General features: G+C 40.1%; 1 protein-coding gene across 1 annotated transcript; it reads right to left on the minus strand.

Annotated features, from left to right (window-relative positions):
• Positions 1 to 3,373: 3,373 nt before the first annotated feature.
• LOC104917660 (opioid growth factor receptor-like protein 1) lies at positions 3,374 to 13,820 on the minus strand. The gene is made up of 7 exons (XM_010729171.3): positions 13,505 to 13,820; positions 11,446 to 11,532; positions 11,238 to 11,316; positions 10,927 to 11,005; positions 9,891 to 9,957; positions 8,842 to 8,987; positions 3,374 to 6,917 (listed from the first exon to the last, which is right to left on the minus strand). The coding sequence occupies exons 1-7, from the start codon at positions 13,679 to 13,681 to the stop codon at positions 6,368 to 6,370; spliced, it is 1,185 nt and encodes a 394-aa protein (XP_010727473.1). The 5' UTR covers positions 13,682 to 13,820; the 3' UTR covers positions 3,374 to 6,367.
• Between the last annotated feature and the right edge of the window lie 8,188 nt (positions 13,821 to 22,008).

Here is a 22,008-nt window from a genome sequence, read left to right on the forward strand (position 1 = left end):
ATTTATCTTTAACCTACCTATTACAATAATTCAATAATTCCCAAACTAACTTCTCTTTATCCCCACACACTTGGACTATTGAAACAGTTACTTCCATTTTGTGTTTCAAAAACAAATTCAAATTTATTAATTTACGACTCTTCCAAATGATCATCTAATCACTGTTTCATCTCATTGCAAATTTTAAATCGTCAAACATCTTTTAGGAACCATTTTAAATTGGATTTCCACATCATGTAATATTGGCAGACCATGAACCCAGCAGACTTGTAAAAGCCGCTCATTGTATGGATGGTATTCAGAAAATATCCAAAAACTACACCTGGTTAAGTAAAATAACAACTTTCAAGCTAACATACATGTGGAACACCTTACAAGCATACTCTGAGTGCATTTAATGCAGCGTTTTCATAGGCGCAGCTTTAACCTTCAAAAACGTGACATTTCTGTCAGCAGCACATGCTCGTCACCCTCATCCGTGCCTGTTCAGTGACTTGCGGTGAAATTGACTTCGCTGAAGTGGAATGAAGGTTGTGTTAAAGGGGGCGTGTCAGAAATAATCAAGCAGAAAAGAGCAATTTTGATGTCAAAGATGATGGGCGGGATTTGTGCCTGTGTCGCCTGCCTGCACACACTGGGTTTTAGTTCCCAGTGTAAACCGCAGGATCTGAGGAGGAAACATGCTGATATAATTAACTTGTAAGTCAAGCAAAGCTGAGCAAATGTTCTTCACTGATTCTAACTGCAGACCTGCTGTGGCTGTGATGATCTGACTTCACTGCAGTTTGTTAATGAAATGTATTAAAGTGAGAAGTTTGTCTAAATGATTGAGACACATTTTCATTTCAACACCATCAAATGAACATTTGAATAAACTGAATGGTAAAATAATTGTTTTAGCTATAACAGGACATATAAACACATTATCTGCTGTCAGTGATGTCAACCATGATTTTTGTGTTGACTGATCAAGAGGGACCTCAAAAGAGAGCTCTTGATTGCAATCAGGAATCAAAAGAAGTTAACCTGCCCTTCGATGCACTCCTGTCAACACAGAATTATACCTGTGCTTTACTTCATTTATATTTAGTCCTTTATCTGACACTTTTATCCAAAGCGATTTACAAAAAGGGAAACTGTCAAGGTACAGTGTGACAAGGACGTTGCAGTAATAAGTACTACTCGTATACTACTCACATAGAATCAAGTAATGGTTCTAGAGGGGGATAGATTTAAAATGTCCAGTTGTTAGTGCTAGTAGAGGACTACCAGAGGGAGGAACTGGTACCGCGTTTCACCAATGGGGAACAACACACAAGAAAAAGTTACTGGAGTTGCTTCCCAGGCACAGTACCATGCCAACATTAGGGATAGATGGACGTCCACTGCAGTGCAATGTCTGGATATCAAAGGTTTCCAACCGCAAAGTACTCAGGCTACGCGTTGTTATGTCATAGCATTGCTTACTATGTATGCTCGTCATTTTGTGTGTATAAATAATCTTCTGTTACGTTTCCTGTGGTCTTACCAGTCAGTGTGAGTTCAAGAAGGGTTAAATCTGAAACAACTGGACTTGGTTGTAGATCTGTGAAGATGTTTAGGCTCTCATCCAAGAAGCTTCTTCTGAATCTTCTTTTGAAGCTTCTTGGATGAGAGGCAAAACGTCACAGATTTCCAACCAAGTCCTCAGATTTAACACTTCTTAGAAGAAAGATCACCTGGATGACTGAGAACCTTAACAGACTTCCAGTCAGTGTGAGGATTTGAAATATAAGCCTTTCTATTTTTCCACTGATTTTCTGTCGAACGTAATGCCATTAACCTGCAATTTACTTTTTTCCTGATGGAGCCTTTTTTTCTTTGTTTCGGGGGTGCATAGTATGTGTCATCGATGTGCATGTTAATGCTGCATTAGTTCCAGTCAGATTAAAGGTTCTGACGTCAATGATGTTCGCGAAGTCATGCAGATAATCTCAGTTATATTAAGTATTTGAAAGTGAATCCCTTTGCATGTCTAATCCTCCAATGTGAGCTTATTTAACAGTGATATCTGTTCAGCCTTTGGCAGGCGAACTGTGGTTCTTCAACCAGTGAGATTATTGCTGCTCCAGAACAGCTCTGCACCTGACGAATGACTACAGACTTTATAATAAGTATACAGTGACATGTAGAGTGTGACACATCTTGGATCTTAGGTCATGTTTTACATGCTGTTTCATGTTTTATTTTGTTACTTCTGCTCTCAGGCCCCTTCACTTCCTGCCAGTTCATCTGTGACCCACACTGATTGGTATCTTATTGTCTTCCCCTCTCTCAGTGTGTGTTTCACCCTTTGGCAGTTCAACTCAAACCCAATGTCTAGCGTTTGATCATTTTAACCCCAGTGGCCTTTGCCTGTTCTGACTACCTGTGTCCTTAATTGTTTTGGCAGGTAAAGGCTGAATATTGTGGGAAGGTGCATTTGAGTCCTATTACCTTCATCAGACATAACATCCATCCATTTTCTGTAACCGCTCCTCATCAGGGTCACGGGGTGGATCCTGGACAAGTTGCGACTTCATCACACAGAGAAAACCAACCAATCACACCTACAGTGTATAGAAGTGCACCATCATTGTCTTTGGCAGGTTGGATTTCTTCAACTGTTACAGGAGGTACATCCTCTGCTGGTCTCTTCTTGGTGAGGGAGCTGATGTTGAACTTCCATTTGATTTCCTGGGAGATGATAGTTCCCAGGAAGCAGAAGGACTCCACAGTGTCAATTGGATAGTCATACAGGGTGATGGGCGCAGATGAAGCTGGGTTCTTTCTAAAATCCACAACTATCTCCACTGTCTTTAGAGCATTGAGCTCCAAGTTGTTCTGGCTGCACTAGGTCACGAGACGGTCAATCTCCAACCTGTAGGCAGACTCGTCCCCAACAAGTCCAATAAGGGTGGTGAGCTTGATTGGTTAGATGATCATTTGGAAATCCAATAAATTATGCACAAAATGGTGGAAGTAACTGCTCAAATATTTGAGAAAAGATATGAGAATTCTTGTGGGTTATTAGACTACTGCTCAGGTTGAAACAAATGTTGAACTTTTTCTGCAAGGACAGTTTGACTTTGTCACAGCACGAGAAACATGGAGGAAACAGACAACTATTCACACCTGTGGGCAATTTAGAGTCACCAATCAATCTATTAAGTGCATGTCTTTGGACTGTGGGAGGAAGCTGAAGTACCAGAAGAGAACCCATGCAGACATGGACGGCCCCAGCCAAGGTTTGGACCAGGAACCTTCTTGCTGTGAGGCTAACTGCTGCACCACTGTGCCGCCCCTGAGACATAACACACTTTTCACATTCTTTAAATCATTCCAGACAACACAATTCTTAATCCACATCCCCATTTTTATTTGAGTCGAATGTGGCAATTTTCACATTTTAGGGTAAATGTCCAGTTATTGTGGTCTCTCTATGCTGAACGTGTTTCCAGTAAGCATAGTGAGTATCCTATGGAACAATCACATATTAATCACAAATAGTTCAGATACAAACAATTTCAAGTATGATATATCATTAAGCACTCCTTTAAACCAATTCTTATGGGATTTATTCCTGCTGTTACTGTACATTAATACTCGTACTGTTTATGACTATAACGCAAACAATAATGTAAATATCAAAATGCTGTACAAAAAACAGGATGTACAGAAAATAAGTTGGGAAAGACACTCCTTACAGTGTACAGATGACATAAAAAATACAAAAAAGGCACTTAAGAATATCACACACACACACATTCACACACATATATGTACACCTACATTATACTAAAAAATCAGATACTTGAGCCCATTATCACACAATTCACCTGAAAAGTTTTTTTTTTTTTTTTTTTTTTTTACAATTATATCAGATACACTTGGCTGGGGAGCGATGTAGAGACATTGTCAGCCAATGACAAAGTCTTATCCTACAGGAAGAACAGCTGACAGTCAGGAAGCAGTGTTTAAATTCCAATCATACGCATAACTGCTGTCTTACACCTTACATGGCTTTTAATTTCACAGATATCTGTCTATTGCAACCAGGAACTCAAACATCTGATCGAAATGAGACCTAGAATACAAAACAACCTTAGGTTGTCTGCGTAGGCCACTGCTAAATCCTCATTGGCTGAACAGACAGACCAACACACACTTACACCACATTAGTCTTTTAATAAAAACTAAACACGAGTGTGGTGACGCTGTGGACCTCTGATATGAGGAAGGTGACAATGAGGTGAGTGTAAAATATACAGCAGAACCTGCTTCAAGTTCTCGAGCAGCTGCTAAAAAATAATTGGTGTGGCTGTCAGTGGAGAGTTACTGTAAGTGACTATAGCGCTATACGTGCTAATTAAGCAACTCCTGCACCTTTAGTTCTTGGGGAACTTTGTGGAGTTTTGCCGGTAAATAAACAGACTTTAACTTATAGAAAAACACCAGCAGCTGCTCATCCACAAACTCACCCCCACACATCTTCAGAGGGATAAAACAGTATCACCACCTGCTACGTGGAGCCTGGTTGAAAACAAATTATTATTGGCAAATTATTGCAAGTTTAGACAATGGGAGAACAATCGATCATGTCTATGACGTGGCAACTTCCTGACATTTGTAGATTATATGTGTCTAAAAGTCAACGATTTGAAGAAACATACAGCGCTTTGAACAGGAAGACACAGATTGTCAAAAAAGTGCAACACACCACAGGTCACCTGTTTTATCACATTAAGTTCAGTCACGGACCACATCCAGTCAGCTTGTTGAAGTATAGAGGGCTTTCAGTGACACAACACGCTCTGTGGCAGCCGTATTGGATGTTTTGTGCTACTGGCGATAACAGCGGAGGGAAGGATTGACCAATTTACCAATGAATTTAGTCTTAAAGGGAAATTAAACAATCTGTATTGACTCGGCAATTCTGTATTCAAAGTCGCAACAGAGTCAAAATGCACTCTGCTCTAATAGATGTCATGTTTGCCTCAGTGAATTAGACATTTTGTGTTACCTTTGCTAACACAAAATGGAAGAAACTAGTGAGCCAAATATTCACCACAGAGAAAAACGTGCACCATAGTTGCAGAGAATAGTGCTAAAGCTATTTAAAAACACAGCTGACAGCAGTTATATCACCAATACAAGATATCTAAAGTCGCCTATTGGCTAATGTTTACATTTTTGGATGATTTAACCTTAAATCACTGCTGCTAACACTAGCTAGCTGATGTAGCTTTGTTTGTGCTTGCAAAAACGACCACTAACAGTAAAGGCTAGCATTTAACCTCGGATAAATGTGACTGTTGGCTCAAGTTACCCAGCTCGAACTTTGGTATTGTTGTTTTGAGAGAGGAGAAACTAGGAGGCAGTGTTTGTGTCACGGTAACCTACATTTTGAAACAGATCTTTCTGTCCCTTTGCCTCGAAACAGCAGCGGACATCTTGACCTGTTCTTATTTTCTATATGTAGCATTAGAGCTTCATGGTGCCAGTGACTGTTTACAGGAGAGTATTAATGTCACTAAAAGCCTCTCTATTCTTAACTGTTCCTCATAGATATCAAATCACTAACAAGTCCTGTTTCTTTTTGCTCATAGTTATGTACAGTTGTCATAGGGAGCAGCTACCTTTCACTTGTGGACAGTAAAACTGCAGAGCAGATACATACTGAGTTGTGCCTGCTAATATTAACAACAAAGTGAGGACTGAAATACTAAAAAATACTGTTTCAATAAGTATTGCTATGACAAATATGCCTCTTTTGTGTTCCTCTAAAAAAAAAGATTCAGTTTAGAAAGTTCAGTCCAGCTTGTTGTTCAGAGGAGCTCCGGCTACAGTCTGACCAATAAGCCGGACTTTGTTTCCCAAAACCACCGCAGATGGTCTCAGTCTTGGTAAAATGGTCTTCAGTTTTAGTAACCATGTTTCACCTCTGTCACAGTTCCACCAAATGATCAAATAAGGTGATCTTAGCCTGATTTACTCATTTAATAGACACACATTTGGGGGTCTCTTCTGGTTTAGATGGTTTTGGTATTTGGTCCAAGGGGAATTTGTTTAGCTTGGCCCAGGATATGACCTCCCAACTCTCCATTATCCCAGTCCCACCGCCCCAATTCAATACGGTGAAACTCATGAGCAAAGACATAACAGAGTTGTTTATGGTAAGCCCTTAACCTGTACTGATTCTATGAATGTGTTCTACTGTTACAGTTCTTGACTCTAGGTGTCAGTGTTGAGCTCAGAAGCTTCATGACTCTGCTAAGAATAAAGTTCTGTTATGAACAATGATTTTTTTTCTTTATGACTGAACTGGTTCATTTTAAAAACATATTCCCTACAAAGGAACAATCTCATTGTACTCGTTTCTCTCTCCTCTAACGCCCACCATCCTCAGCGCTCCCTCCAGTCCCGCCATATTGGAACCAAGTCCCACGCAGCCCTTCATCCCTCCTCCAGCCAGGTCCTGGCACATCATGGCATCATGGGAAGACACAATAATCCCGCTACTTGCAGAGGTGGAGGTGATGCTCTCCTCCCCCCTCCTTTGTCGCTCTGGTGTTGGAGCCGGCGCTCTGATCCCACTACTCCCAGCACCTACACTACCCCCAACGCCACCTCCTCGCCGCTTAGGTGCCGGACCCCAGAGGAAGGCGTGGGCGGGCCTGTAGTGCTGGCGGGCGTAGCGGAGCAGGCGTCTGCGGGTGGCTGGCAGGCGAATGGTGTAGACGTAGTACTCCAGGACGCTGTGCTGCATGTTGGGAATGGTGTTGTGGCACAGTGACTCCTCCAGGAACAGACGAACCAGCGGGGCCTTGAAGGCCTCGTAGCCAAGCTCGCCCAGGGACTTCAGGATGCGAGTGATCCGCAGGTAGTTGTGCTGCGACCTTTAGAGAACAAAGCAGGAGGTCACAACGTGATTTCACCAACGTCTGCAGCCAAATCAGGTGCTACAATGAACCCTGTGCATGGAAAGCCAAATATACATGACGTTCAACACGTTGTAAAGGTACACTAATGCATAAACAACAAGTTTATTCTCCACGTCTTAACATGTTGACAACGCAGTCTCAGACATTAATTTCACATCATTCTGAGCCACTTGTCCAGTTCAAATGGGGGAGTGTCACAGTTCCCATTGACTGATGAACAGTAGGGCCTGATATACTTTTCAACATACTAAGGACCTTCTCATTTCTTTGTACTCTTCTTCCTTCTTGTTGTGCTGACCATAAAAAAATCAAATATTTGGATTGGATCTTTATGACTTAATAATTTTATTAAGATTAAAACTGCCTTAGTTTTCTTTACTGCTGCCCTTTTTTGTTAAAACAACACAATGGTCACATTCAGGCTTTGACTTCAACTGCTTAAATAGTCTTCCCACCTGGATTTACCTCTCTAGCTGTACCACTGGTGGAGGTGACTCACTGGCTCCTAATTTTACATGAAGTTTTCAAAGTTACAATCACACACTTTACAGTAAAAACACTCTTACCTCTTATACCATTAATCAACATTTCAACCATACACAAATGAAATAACAAATAAACCTAAATTACACCTAGGACTAATTCACCCTACCCCCCACTCACTGGGACTAGTCCAATGACATCCCCCAATCATGTCAGCCAGAGTATAAATACAGGTAATGTTGCAGCACTTCCCCTTTTTTGTCTCTGTCTACATGGTGAGGACGGTAAGTAACAACATTAAAAGCTAATCTAACGTTATACTATATTAAGCTATAACTACAGTTAACAATACTTCAAGTAAGTAAGAGTTTTTATTTTAACCAAAGATGTTAAAGTACCAAATATAACCAAACAAAGCTGGGATAGTCTGTATTTGTAAAATGGTGATTACTGGAAAAATGGCTGAAAAATAAGCAAGCACGGTTAAACTAAAGATGGTGCTATACATGGGACAAATGGTCTCACCCACTTTGCCACATAGTGCTCTATCATTATAATATGTATATATATAACAGTTGTTTGGGTAAAAGGTTACAGCAGTGGTACCCACTCAATGCTGGTTTAAAAAAACAGCCTAGTATTATAACCAGCAGGGGACATACTAGAATAGTCTCTTCGTCCATGTTTACGACAACGTGTTGAAAGTCATGTATATCTGAACTGGCTGGCTTTCCATACCTGCGTGCCTCATGTTCTATCCTGATCGAGTGTTCTTTCACAACACAGAGCTTTAATTATTAAGAATAGTTTGTTTCTGCTGCTTGTTTGGCCTCAGAGCTATCTAGAAGGCACCGTGCAACAGACGCAAAAGATGTGGTGCATATTTAATGAGATGTTAAAAGCAAGAGAGAAGGAAATAAAAGTGTGCTGAGCAGCTGCTTTATGGTGAAGAATTTGTTGTTTTTCACATGGTTGGGATAATGGCAACAATTAGCATCCGATGAGGTGGTAGAGGTGGTTTGAGACTTGAGGAGGTTCTAGTAATGGCACTGAGGGCATTCTGGGTAGGAGATTGTGTGACGTTCAGGTGATTGTTTGGCAAGAAAACGCAATGACTTCTCTCAGGCCATGAAATCAACCAAACAGGATGTCAAAGAAAAACAAATCACCCTCTAAATGACCCTTTAACCATCTGTCTGTTGACTTCAAACATGTTGTTTCACATTTGGCTGCTGATAAAAAACAATTAAGTTGCGATGGATTTAGAATAATTGCCTTGCTAAAGGACCAGAAAGCAGAAATTGGCAACGCAGCCATAAGTTCACACACATTCTGGCTGCAATTTTTACACCCCTTAGCTTCTGCACAATGTGTTTATGTATCTGTGTGTGCTTACTCATTAAGGTGCTGGAAGCGCTCCTGCCAGTTAGGAGCCCGAGCAACATTCCCGCTCTTATCCAGCAGTTTGATGCCATAGAAGTCCAACATCAGGGAATAGGCCGCCAGGAATCTCCGCTTAGCTTCCCGAGTGCTTTGGAATTCCTGAAGTGACATGAACACAGAACATCAGAGGCCGAAACACACACGGGAACAACTACGCCTTTCTGTTTGGCATCAACATGCATTTTGGGTGATCACCAAATTACCCACGGATGGCAGAAGGACGTAAAATGTGTAAATGCACTCCTGTGGTCAGAGACAGACGTGCACTTGTTAACAACAGAATGGAAATTAGTTTGAATATGAAATCACATAAACAAAAAAGACTGTTAGCTGAACAAACACTGCGGACACAAACACTGCAGTGAATAAACATTCTCAAAGTTGGTTGATAACACTCAAACTGATGTCACTGGATTGGGTTAGGCATGTTCTCCACCACCCAACTGTGGAAATGAGGAAGTGCAAACAAATCAAGTCATGCAGCAGGAAGCTCAGACGGTAACACACTTGTAAACATAGCAGTGTGAGGACAGGACTGACTGCGTGTGTGTATATACTGTATGTCCACACTGGTTATTATAGTTAACTAAAACTAAAGACTACATTTAGAATTGAAAAAACACTTTAGTTAACTGAAATAAAAATACAAATGAGTCAAACCACAAAAACAAACTGAAATGATGCTGTGTCCTTACAAACCTGAAAGAAATACACAAACTATACTAAATAAATATGAATGAAATCTTTTAGTCCTTCGTCAATTGGTCAAATTTGTCAACACAAAAAACTTTATATGTGCATATGTTTACTGAAACTGGATGACTGAGACCATTTCTCTTGCATATTCTAATATAAAAACCAATACTGAAACTAATAAAACCTAAACTGAAAGGAGCGAACCCCCTCTGGAAACTAAACTAAATTGAAAACCCAAATTAAAAATAAATGAAAAACTACAAATACAAAACTTTAATAACTCTGACGTCTGCTCGTGTGTCTTACTTTGATCTCGTCCTGAGTCAGTTCATGTGCGTAGAAGTTGAGCCCTTGTTCTCTTAATGGGAACAGCCTGCCACACGGAAATAAGATTCATGAACATACAATGAAAATACATTTCTGGATGTGATGAAACCATGTTTGTTTTCTAGATTATTACTGAAGAGTCATTTAACAACAAATGCCGTTGCTGTCATGGTCAACCTACAGGTCTGGTTATATGGAAGCAAATAGACCATTTTTCACAGCAGCTATTTTGACAAAGAAACTGGTGCTGGTCTGTTGACCGCTTGCTAAATCCCTCCTGCTATTGCTAACCAACTGTTTAACCATAACGGAAATGCCAAAAACCGTAATTCCCCAAACAGCCAAAAGAGGCTGGCTGCAGAACATTTCAACCTCCATAAGTCCCCATGTTAAAATGTCCAACTTCACAGCAGAAATAAACATGTTTACAACTCACCTGTTTACAACTCACCAATTATATTCAGGCCTAATGTTATGCAGAATTAACAGTGTGGGTGCTTTGATTGAGGTGCCGTTACAGTTGGCTTGTTTGAGCACCCAGGTGTCATTCCTTAGTTCTGCCAATCTGGATCCTTTAGATTAGCCAGGAGGTGGAAGCAGCAGGACAGCCAAGATGGCAGCGGACAGGTGATGTCACACATACTATGTGCATTGTTTTTACTGTCAATGGCTACAGTTGATCAAATCTGACAGCGACAGTTGGTCTGACTTTTGTCTGCTGCTACCTGAGATGAAGGCCCCATTGCGAAGATTTTTGAGTGGTATCTGTCTCATTTATCACTGAACACATGAATGTAAAGCTAAACAGGAGATGATGCTTAGCGAGCGGTCACTTTTACATCCACCTCTTAAACACCTCACATTTTACAATCACTTATTATCACTTATTTGTGGTGACAACTACAAAAACTCTTTTTAAACTGTTACTTATAAACACAGTTTACAACCCAGTCAGTTTTGATGGGTTTGTGCTATCACATAAGGTGTGTGAAAACAGACAGATGAAATGTCTCACCACTGAATGTAGGTGTGATTGTGCTCCAGTTTGTCATAGTCACCTCTCCACTTCGTCAGAATTTCCTCTATATAGATACCTGAGGAAGAAACAAGGCCTAATTAGCTGCCACATGTGTTTCTCGTGTGTGTGTGTGTGTGTGTGTGTGTGTGTGTAAGCTTGTTAAACACTGGATCAGTCCACTAATCTTCTAGTGTTTCCCAGTCAAACATGACCTTTAGCCAAACAAAACTTCTTAAGCCCAGAGCCAACATCGCCTCTCTCCACAGTGACAGGCGGTCTACATGCATTGTGTGTGTGTGAGATCTCACCATCAGGTACTAGAGGGATCTTGTTCAGGTAGAAGCGCAGATTGCGATATTCGTTGGGTTGCCGGGACTTTCTGTAGTTCTACACACACAAACACACAGAGCCAAGAGATCACAGTGAGTGTGTGTATAATGCAGGGAAGACAATGTTTGTGGGTATGAATGGCACCACAATTGTTTTGTGTGTGTGTCTGTGTGTGTGTCTGTGTACCGGGTAGCTGTGACGGTATTTGTAGAGGTCCCTGGCAGCGTAGAAACTCCTCTTCATCTTTGGAACAGACTCTGGGGATTCAGTCAGCTGAGACAGAAAGGATGAAAGAAAGAGAGACTCTGTTCAAATGCAGATCGTAGCGTAGCACTCATTCAGCCGCTTTCAAAAGTACCGACTTTGCTTTTGAGGTCGAGGGCTGTCATCATCCATTTCTTTTGAGCTAAGGAGGACAATTCACATCAGCGCTGCAGCGCGATCGCTACAAAAGGACGCGAGAAACTAGATCTGATCCTCGTATCTAATCTGGGTCATGCTGACTTGCACCGGCCAGAAAGGCTCACAGTGTTACACTGGGTCTGCTCCTGTTAGATCTAACAAACTACATGTATCAAATCCTTTTGAGAAATTCAACCCAAATAAAGATTTATTATATTATACTGTACACATCATTTGCTAGCGAATTATTAAGAGGTAGTTTGTTATTCCCAAAACTGCTTTTCCAATTAAAATTACACTCTGCCTGTTGTGTTATGAAGGAAATAAAACATCTTAATAGACCGCAGCCTCCTGATTATTACCCCTGTGCCCCAAATGATCACAACAGATGACTGTAATGTTATTTCAGAGTATTAAAACCAGCAGGCTGTTAACAGGCTATTTGAGAAGCTGTAATTCACGGAATCACTCTTTGCTAGCTTCTTACAAACTGGTTACATCACACTTTTTTATATGATTATTGCATTTCTGTGAAGACTCAGAAGTTAGCATGCAGTTTGCAGAGCAGAATGTGATTTCACGATCACTCAAAACATAGCTGCAAAGAGACAAAAATGAAGAAAATGTCAAGGTATGCAGTTACTGGGTGAATTCTTTGAAAGTTTGACGGGCACAGCATAAATGACTGAAATATAGCTAGAAAAGAAGGTGGTGAGCTGACTGTTTCTGCTCCATGTTGAAGTCAGAAGACTTCATGATGTCACTCCCTGTTGCTCATGTCAAGGATAGATGGTAGCAGTGGGTGGATCGATCTAAAATATCGATACCAACGTTGGTATCGGTATTGATCAATACTCGGTGATGAGATTTATACTTAAGTTTAACTTTCTCTTCTCTAGAAATCAGATGCTGTGGCAACACGACAAATCTTTACAAACCCATAAAGACACAATTAAAAAGAGAAATCTTTTTGTTAACTGTCAAAGGATCATTAGTATTCATATATCTGCATATTGATGATGCATTCACTTCATAAATTATGACACTTTGCTCTCTCCTCTACAAGAGTACTTTTTTTTTTAAGTAAAAGTATCAGTATTTATATACTGGCCCTTTTTTACTTATCGGATCGATACTAAATTCTATGGTATGGCACACCCCTAATAGATGGATAGATCTATTAGGGGTGCCATGGACGTCTATGGCAAAACAGTTGGACTTGTCATATGCCAAGTACACTTTTATTGAAGGCCATGAGGGTCAAGACAAAGTGGTAGTCAACTGAAAAAATATATATATTATTAAAGGGGACATTTCATTGATATAAAAAGCTTTTAAAAATAGATTTTAGTGAGATAAAATACACCTTCCAAGGTCAGAGGGACTCAAATCGTAGTGGTTTCATGGAGTGACTCATGTAGTCAACAATGTTTGTGCCTTTATCATCATGCATGTCTATGAAGTAAGATTTAATACTTAAATGTGTCCACAAAGCAGCAGTTTGTCAAATGTCAGACTTTTACAGTTGCTTCTCATCATGTGGAGTGTACTTTGGGACAAGTGGCAGTCACAGGATGGACCTTTAAACGCCACAGTGACGTGTGTATCTTAACAGTAGTACAAAGTGCAGCTCACACAGTGAGAGTGAATGTCTGCACATCATGTTTACATGAATGAGGTTTGGCATCAGCTGTACTCGCCTCAACACCACAGCGTGTACTATAGGACTACTCTGCTGCCCTTTCCGTGTCCTGGCCTTGTCAATATTGTGCCAGTGGCACACATGTCACCGCTTCCCTCCTCCGTGTCATCACATGCACACCCCCCAAAACCCTCAGCGTACCTGCGGGGACGTGTCTCCGGCGGCCCGGTCGCTCTCCGCCGGGCTGACTGAGTCTGAGATGCCGCTGTCATCTTCAGCCACCGGCTCGTCGCTCTCCGAGTCCGACCCCCACGTCGAGTCGCATTCCTCAACGGTGCTCGGCTCCTTGAAACGCCAGCTGCCCAACAGATTTCCCATTTAAAAAACATGCAACAGCCGCTCTCTGTTATTATCCTCTTCTCTGTGCAGAATGCTACATAACTTGACTCCGAGCCTCGTCTTTTTGGTTTGCACAGCACTGGGCTCACATTGCCCTCGGAGCGGAGCTTTTAAATGGCAGAAAAAGGGGGAATTTCCAGATAAGCAGCGATGATGCGTGTTGCTGTATGAGAGGTGATCAGTGCCGCACAGCAGCAGGAGGAGGTCTTAAAGCGACAAGGCAGAATTTTTTACTGAACAAGTACTCATTGTCTATAATTGTCATTAAGAATTAAACATATACAGTTTATTTCTACAGCCATAAATATAGGTGATCATTAACATTAAACAGATTGCTGCCCTTCTGTCTGTGTTCCAAGTGAAGGAGTTCAAGTATCTTGAAGTCTTGTTCACGAGTGATGGAAAAATGGAGCGTGAGATTGAGCGGATATACCGGACTGTTGTGGGGAGGATAGAGTTGGTCTATCTATGTTCCAACCCTCATATGATCATGAGCTTTGGGTAATGCCCAAAAGAATGAAAACGTGGACAGAAGTGGCCGAGATAGGGTGAGGAACTTTGACATCCAAAGGGAGCTCGGAGTAGAGCCAACTTAGTTGGTTCAGGCATCTGATTAGGATGGCCCCTGGACCCTTTCCTTTGGGAACCCCCCCCCCCCCCCTTTTTTTTTTTTTTGTTACCAGGCTGTGAACATGTTGGAAGTTGGACATTTCCATATGCCAGTTTATGGAGGTTGAAATGTTCTATAGCCAGTATAATATTGAAAAATCTAATGTACAACACTGCATTTCTAAATCGACTAACAAACATAGCTGCTTCAGATCAGAATCAGAATCAGAAGTACTTTATTAATCCCCGTAGGGAAATTGTTTATTATTATTATTATTATTGTTATTATTATTATTATTATTATTTATTTGCTTGCTTGTTTTCCTATAATTATATTTAGAATGTATAAGGTATTATATTAGATCTAAAGACGCTGATTTGCCACCCAGTATTTTATAGTCTACATTGTTGGTGACAAGTCGCTTGCTTCTCCTCATCCTCCTGCTGCGTGGCATTAATCACTTTCCATAGAGTGTCCCAGTAACAGCAGCATCAGGACCAAAGCTGCATCACGTGACAACGGGACATGAGGAGGTTACGGTACCCCCCTGAGATTATCAATGTCACTCCTGTAACAAAGAGAAACTGAAGGTTCTTATTTCGGTCAATTCAAGTTGTGTTTTCATCTTGAAATAAACGGAAGGCGTCTGAATGTTTATCTCAGTTTGTATACAAGAATATCTAAATTGAGGCCATGTGTAAACGTATTCCAGCATTACACTGTCATGGCAGTTGTAAGACATTTACCTCGTGCTAGCAGTGTGTCTTGGCCTTTCTGTCATCATTCTTACATTACATATTTCAGACCATCAATTCTCAAATTATTTGACAGTTTACAATCAGCCTGAATCTGTCCCAAAACGTGCAGGGTTATTTATTGAAATAATAGATAGAAAAAAAAGTGGATTTCCCACATATGTTTGGGTTTCATACCTATTGTTTTTTTGTTGCTTACTACTGTAATTGCTTCGTTATTAAGAAACCCTGCAGATGCTCATTTGTCATTACAAACTGGGACTTTCCAGAAACACGGTGTTAAAAGTTAGACAATAAAAGAGAACCTGCTAAATGATAATTACAGTAATTGGATGAGCCAGTTATTACAAGTATGATCTAGATTCTAATCTAAATTTTAGATTTAAATAGTAACGTAAATATTTTTACTGCATCAGGTGTAATGTATATTTACTCAAATACTACTGTACAGTGGTGAGGTACTTCTGCACTTGAGTATTTGCATTTTTTGCTGCTTCTTCACCTCACAAAATAGGAAAATATTGTATTCTTTACTCTAGTACATTCATTTGACATCTAAACCTATAGTACTACCTTTCAGTTTAGGTTTTGCAGTGTGTCTCAAACTTTTTACACCATCTACCACCTCAGAAAATATTCACATCTATAAGTACCACTATTTGACAGGATCATATGTCCTATGGACAGTCCACACAGGATATATCTTGGTTTATTTCATTCAAACTGTAGTTTGTTTAATTTATTTAATTTTCAGGTCACGTACTACCAGTGGTACTCGTACCACAATTTGAGAACCAGTGATATAGAAAATGTAATCAAATCTATGTCATTAAGCATTAAACCACAACTTCTTTTGCATGTGACCACTTGGGAATGTCAGATTCCCCCTCAAAAAGTCTTGAGTTTCATTTACATAACTGTTTGAGCAAGTCAAAGAACTGTGTCAAAGTTTTTTTATTTCCATTAATTACCCTCCTGCCTCTCAGATGTAATTGTGACCTGTTGGAGGAGCCTGTACCCTAGCTTGAGAACCACAGGACCAAACCACCAAACTTTATAAATAGCTTCACCTCGACTCACCACAATGAAGTCATACATTGATGCATCAGTTAAATGTCTGATATGCTAATATATCAGTCATATGGGACACTGTGCTTATAATAGTCTGTATTTACATTGTGGTACTTTTACTTCAAAACAAGCTCTAAGTGCTTTAGCTAATATCATCAGCATCAACCTTCGAAAAGCACAGGAGTCCAACTCTCATAGGACTTTTTTGGTTTTGTAAGGCCTGTAGGTCGACCACCCTTACACAAGGAAGCGGATTGCCCAGAGGGGAAACTACAGTCCCTGCCAGCGTGAACAACACCTGTGACATTGATGTGACTCTGATCATAAGGTGCCTGCAGCCTTCCAGCTGGGGCTGCTGCTGCAGCTGAAAGTGAGTTGCAGGGTCAGCGTAAAGGCATGTTTCCAGTCGAAAAATACCAAAGTCAAGTGAAACCAAGAAATGTGGAAATCACAAGTCGATACTACTGTCTCGACAGTGTAGTGTCTGTCTCATCACAGAGTACAGGAACTCATGTGGTAATACAATAGTACTCATTCTTTCACCATGGATTGTATTTTTCTCTAGAAATAGAAGTGAATGTGATGTTTTGCAAGTTATATATGTTGGACTTTCCAACAGACCACATAATTCATTGTTCTTGTCGAAGGTAAAATTCCAGGTAACTTCTATCATCAAATCAACTACATGACAGAAATCCTTTGAAATGAACAATAGAGTGGTCAGGGGTGGAAACATGCAGTCCTCCAGGAACATAACCAAATTTCAAATCTCCTCAGAGGATTGAGCAGTGGCCTGTAAAGGTATATGAATATGATCCATATGCCACAAAATCAATTGGGAGACTTCACCGCTGCATTTCTTCGTTTACGTCCTCTCATCCCTTTATTGCTCCAATATTGTGTCAGTCACAAAGGAGGTTTCTTCCAGTAAGCGTTTTATTGCTTTCAGTCCAACTCATTTCCTCTAATGTGTTCTGGAAACATGACACCAGAGCCTTTTGGGAAATAATGACTCTCATGTTGTAGAGTGATAGACACTTAGACTGCCACAGTGTAAAAAACAAGAGTTAATGCAGTAAGAGTTCACCTAATGAATATTTGTTAACCTGCTGATTAGTTTCTAAATTATTCACTTAATTGTTTGCTGTGGTGTCTTCATGTCAATGTTTTGTCTGACCAACACTCCAAAACTTCATATATCCAATTTATTATCACATAATATGAAGAAAAGCATTAAAACATCCAGTGAGACGGTGAATTTGTCTTTGTTCTTGAACAGTTAATTGATAAAAAACAGTTTCTGATAACATTTCTGAAAATCTAATGTTTTGTTTCAGCTCCACTTCAACATATCTAATCCAACATTTGTGCTAACATGTTAACATAAATATGCTGTGTAGACTTACTTTATGGACTATGGCATGATATCAATCACAAAATGAGGAATAATAGGAATTCTGCTTATTTACCTAAAGAGGGAGGGCAGGGAGTGGGCTCAGATTACTGTGAAAAGTGAAAGTGGTGACTTGTATCACTCTGCAGTTTGCGACTAGCTGCTCAGTGAGAAGCCGGTGGAGTGCCTAAAGTCTACACACCCAGATTATCAGGGTTAACCTCCATCACATTTCCCAAATGAACTTCTTTATTCAAGGATTTAACAAAACATTCAAACAAACTAAGACACAAGTAAGAATGATACAGCTTTTTTTTTTAGATATTTCACATAAAAATTTCAGGTAATATGTGAAAAAATGTATTTAGCTTTTTACAATATAACATGTCAAGCACTGTGCCACATGTATATATCAGATCAAATGTTTTGTGAAGTGTTGTTTAGGTGTGCATGTACAGCATCATAGTTAATCCTAAATGAATGATGTAAAGGAATGTAGATATTATATTCATTAGGATATGATTTTGCATCATTGAGATAATTGCATCCGTAAATTTAAGATTCAGAGATGAAATCATACCTACAAATAAAAATATAGACAGACGCTCAAAGCCATATTTATTAAAGTCGATGTGAGAATGAGTGATTGGCTCCTTTCTGTTTTCTGCTGTACTTACCACATATTGACCACCAGGGGGCAGTGTTTTCAACATAATACTGTCAGGATCTGTCATTGCCCTCCCCACTCTGTGTGTGTTTGTGTGTGTTTGTATATGTAGGCATTTATGCCTGTGGGTAGACACCGCAAGATGAGAAGGGTAAGTAGTGGAGGGTGATAATGTATAGGGACACACTCCATACTACACATACAGACACATGGGAGTAGTGGTGCTAAAGTACTCCAGCTGTAGCTGCAGTCACGCAGCATGCATCGTGCTGGAAAAAAAGGCCTTGAGGTGAAATGGGCAGCTCAATATTTCCTGTCTTTGAAGCAGTTTGGGTATATGTGTGTGTTAAAAGCTGTTATGTCTCCCCGAGGATTAACTTGGGTGTGTTGCTGCCATCAACAGCATGTTAGCTACCTGAGCTGAGAAACCAACCATCAACCATAATGACCGTACAGTACCTCTGAGTGTGTGTGTGTGCACAGCTGAGTCTACACTATGATAGAGTGCAGAGGTGGCAGCGTGGGGAGCAGACTGAAAGGAAGACACTTTTTTCTAAATGAATAGAGAAGCAGAGGCAGACACAGTTCAAAGGACTATCTGTGAGCTCATTTCTTTCTCTTTTGGTAGGGGGGCTGTCATGACCTTATTGCAGAGTTTTTTGTTTTGTTTTTTTTGTCACTGGGACTCTCAGAGGTCACCTGCCAATCAAACAGTGTGTCTAGTCCAGCAATGTGACATCTGTAACCTTTGATTTTCTGTCGGTAAAATTTTCTACAATTTTCTTTGATATGCCATGGAGACTATAGCTGCTGACTCCGCTGATGTGTGGGAAGATATGTGAAAAAGAATGACTGAGGTCAAGTGCACAGACTCAAACCCATGGTAACAGTGTTCATAGAAGGAGAGTTGTACTAAATCTGAGGAGGAAGGAAAAGATTAACACTATCTTATGTTTTGATGTTCTCTTACTCCATATTTCAACAAACTGTAGCAGAATTTTGGATTATGGAATTTGGTCCACTATAAAAGCCTAATCGTATAACTTTTCTACTCTAAAATCACCCATGAGAAGTACGTAACACTTAAACAGTTAAACATCACCTATAACTATAAACTAGGTAAGTATTTAGCAAATTTTGATGAAAACTGGATCATATTTTATGGAAAATAAAATAAAATGTTTTGGGCTTTTCCCTCCAGCTGCTCTGTCCTCTGTCCTTCCCTGATGGACAGTAAAGCAAACTAATGTGAACTGTAGCTGCTGTTAGCTAATGTTAGCTCTGTCTTTTGGCTGCCTGGACTGTGACCTCAGAGCACTGAGGGAGTTTTAGCGCTTGTACCATTTTGAACCACTGGGATGAGGAGGTTTTTCAGATGGTTGTTTTGCCAGAACCGTAAGCGGATAATGTAACAGTAGATAATAACAGAGGTGAAGAGGATGTTGACAGAGGAAGCCAAGACGAGAAAAGGAGAGTGACCAAGCAAGAACCTGCAGGACGAGTAAACCTGGGACTTTTAGTCGTTGGCGAGAGTCTGGTGAAATAAAAGGCTGAAAGATGCCAAGCTTCTAGCTGTTGGACTGGTAAGTAATATTAGCTGGCAGCTATGTCTTATGTTGTTGATGTTTGGGTGTTAAAGTTTTTGACTTGTTAAATCACAAAAACAATGTCTGCACAATGTTACTTGTTACTGTGTTACAGAATCAAACACCTGATGTGCAGTATGGGAAGTGATTCATTAAATGAATTCTGGTGGTCCTCACTTACACAAGGGACTCCTGTGATATCCCCTGACAGCTGCTGACAGCTGTATTCATGTATGATGATATATGGAGGGAGTAGGTCAGCGAAGTGACATGGATGTAGAAAGCTGGCCATATATTTGACATCATCCCCAACACATCATTCTTAAAAATATTAAATATAATGTAAGAATGATGACAGAAAGGCCAAGACACACTACTAGCATGAGGTAAATGTCTTACAACTGCTATGACAGTGTAATGCTGGATATTCTATCAAATATTCTTAGCAAACAAAACAGAAAAATAACACACCATACATCAATATACATGCATAAACCGGATAAACAAGATTTTATATTTTTTTATTAACAACTGATCAAATGACTGCATGGAATGTTTAAGTGCCTACAGAAATGTACCACCTAACTCAGCAGTTCCCCTCTGTGGAGCGTTTTAGCTCATTGTTTTGGTTTTATAGACTGTGACTTTACAGTTTTGGTTCAGCCTCAGTGCTTTCGTTAAAATTTGTTTCCCGCAGCAGCAACTGTTTTTTGGTGAAAATTAAGTCTATATACACTACCTGCTCAGCACCAAGCAGCAGAGAGGAAAAGTTAGCAGCTAGCACATTCACCGTAAGGTTGTAATATGTCAAAGTTGTGTTTTCAACTGGACCAAAAAAATCAATAAATGCAAATGTTTTCAAGGTTTTCATGATCAATATATCTTCAAGGCAACTGTTTAAACTACAACTTGTGATAGGGTTGAAAGCCCGGGGAAAGGGAACAAAGTTGATGTGATTTCCAAGGTACAGAATGAACTTGCTTGATGCTTCATTATTAAAAACACTGTTCCTTCATGACAAATATTTACGTAAAATGTAAAGCCTATGTGCGAATAATATGTGTAGAGTATTAAATGACAGCCTCTCCTTTATAAAAACGATACATGCTGACTTCCACAGGATTCATGGCTTTGAGACTATGAGGGAAAGCTCATGAGCAACACCTGGACCATTATCATCATGCAGAAATCATCACAAATGTGTCAAGTCATTTAGGATTAACAGTCAGCAGTCAGCACAGATTACAGCGCATGAGAAAATCATTATCTCTCCACTTCGGTAATTAGGACCTCTAGCTCATCTCAAGTCAACTGTGTGTGAAGAAAAGCGTTACTGAAAAACTGAGTTTGGTCAACTTCTTTCCAATAAATGACTGTTACTGTTAAACATGTTCCAAACACCTCTCTAGATTCACTTAAACACATCTTGTTGAATTTCCTCCATTTTCTTTTCCCCTGCAGCTTTTAAGTAGCAGTGCTCTAGCAACTAATGTCTCAGGCCGACAGTCTGGCTCATGGCTAATGACTATGTGTCAGCGTTACAGATGAGGCTGCTGTCTACACTGACCTGTTTACAGACACTAAAGGCTACAGGCGTGAATGCCGCCTGTGATGAATCATTCATTCACAATGGCTAGAAGATGAACTGGTGGCAAATAAACACCAGCCACCAGGCTAAAGTGTCGCTAAATCAATACACCAACCTATTTACTGATCAATTTAGTACCATCAAATGTAGATGACATGTTTTGGATGATAGTAAGTTAGCTGTATTCACATACAGACATAAATAACTTGAGTAAATGTGCAAGTTTAAGAATAACAAACTTATATGCTTCATATAACAGTGAAAATGTCATCAATTTTAGTTTTGCCCTGTCAATCATCTCAGAGTGTGCAGGCACAGTTTGGAGCCTGGGAAATTATTCCAAAAAGAAAAGAAAAAAAACCCAGGACTGATATTTGAATTAGAATATTAAATTAATAAGCAGGGCTCCCTGAGCCGAGAGAGTGAAGTTTTTCAGCTCAGACAGGATAGCATGTGTCAGTGTGAAGATGGATTACTTCAAGCTCTCAATGCACCAGTAGGCAGCAAAGGAACAGTGAAACATACAGACAGCTGTGTGGTGATATATTATACTACAGTTTCAGACACAGTGGTGAGCACAGACTCTTTCAGAGGCAGTGAACCAAACAGTTGAACCATGGAACAAGAGGACTGGGG

This window comes from Larimichthys crocea, chromosome III, assembly GCF_000972845.2.
Source record: "Larimichthys crocea isolate SSNF chromosome III, L_crocea_2.0, whole genome shotgun sequence".
NCBI classification, from domain to species: Eukaryota; Metazoa; Chordata; class Actinopteri; family Sciaenidae; genus Larimichthys; species Larimichthys crocea.

Excerpts from the sequence above, each read along its gene's own strand:
- LOC104917660 (XM_010729171.3), bottom strand. The coding sequence starts at position 13,681 with ATGGGAAATCTGTTGGGCAGCTGGCGTTTCAAGGAGCCGAGCACCGTT. Across the intron at positions 11,317-11,445 it reads AATACCGTCACAGCTACCCG|AACTACAGAAAGTCCCGGCA; the intron begins GTACACAGACAC and ends TTGTGTGTGTAG. Across the intron at positions 9,958-10,926 it reads AATCACACCTACATTCAGTG|GCTGTTCCCATTAAGAGAAC; the intron begins GTGAGACATTTC and ends TCCGTGTGGCAG.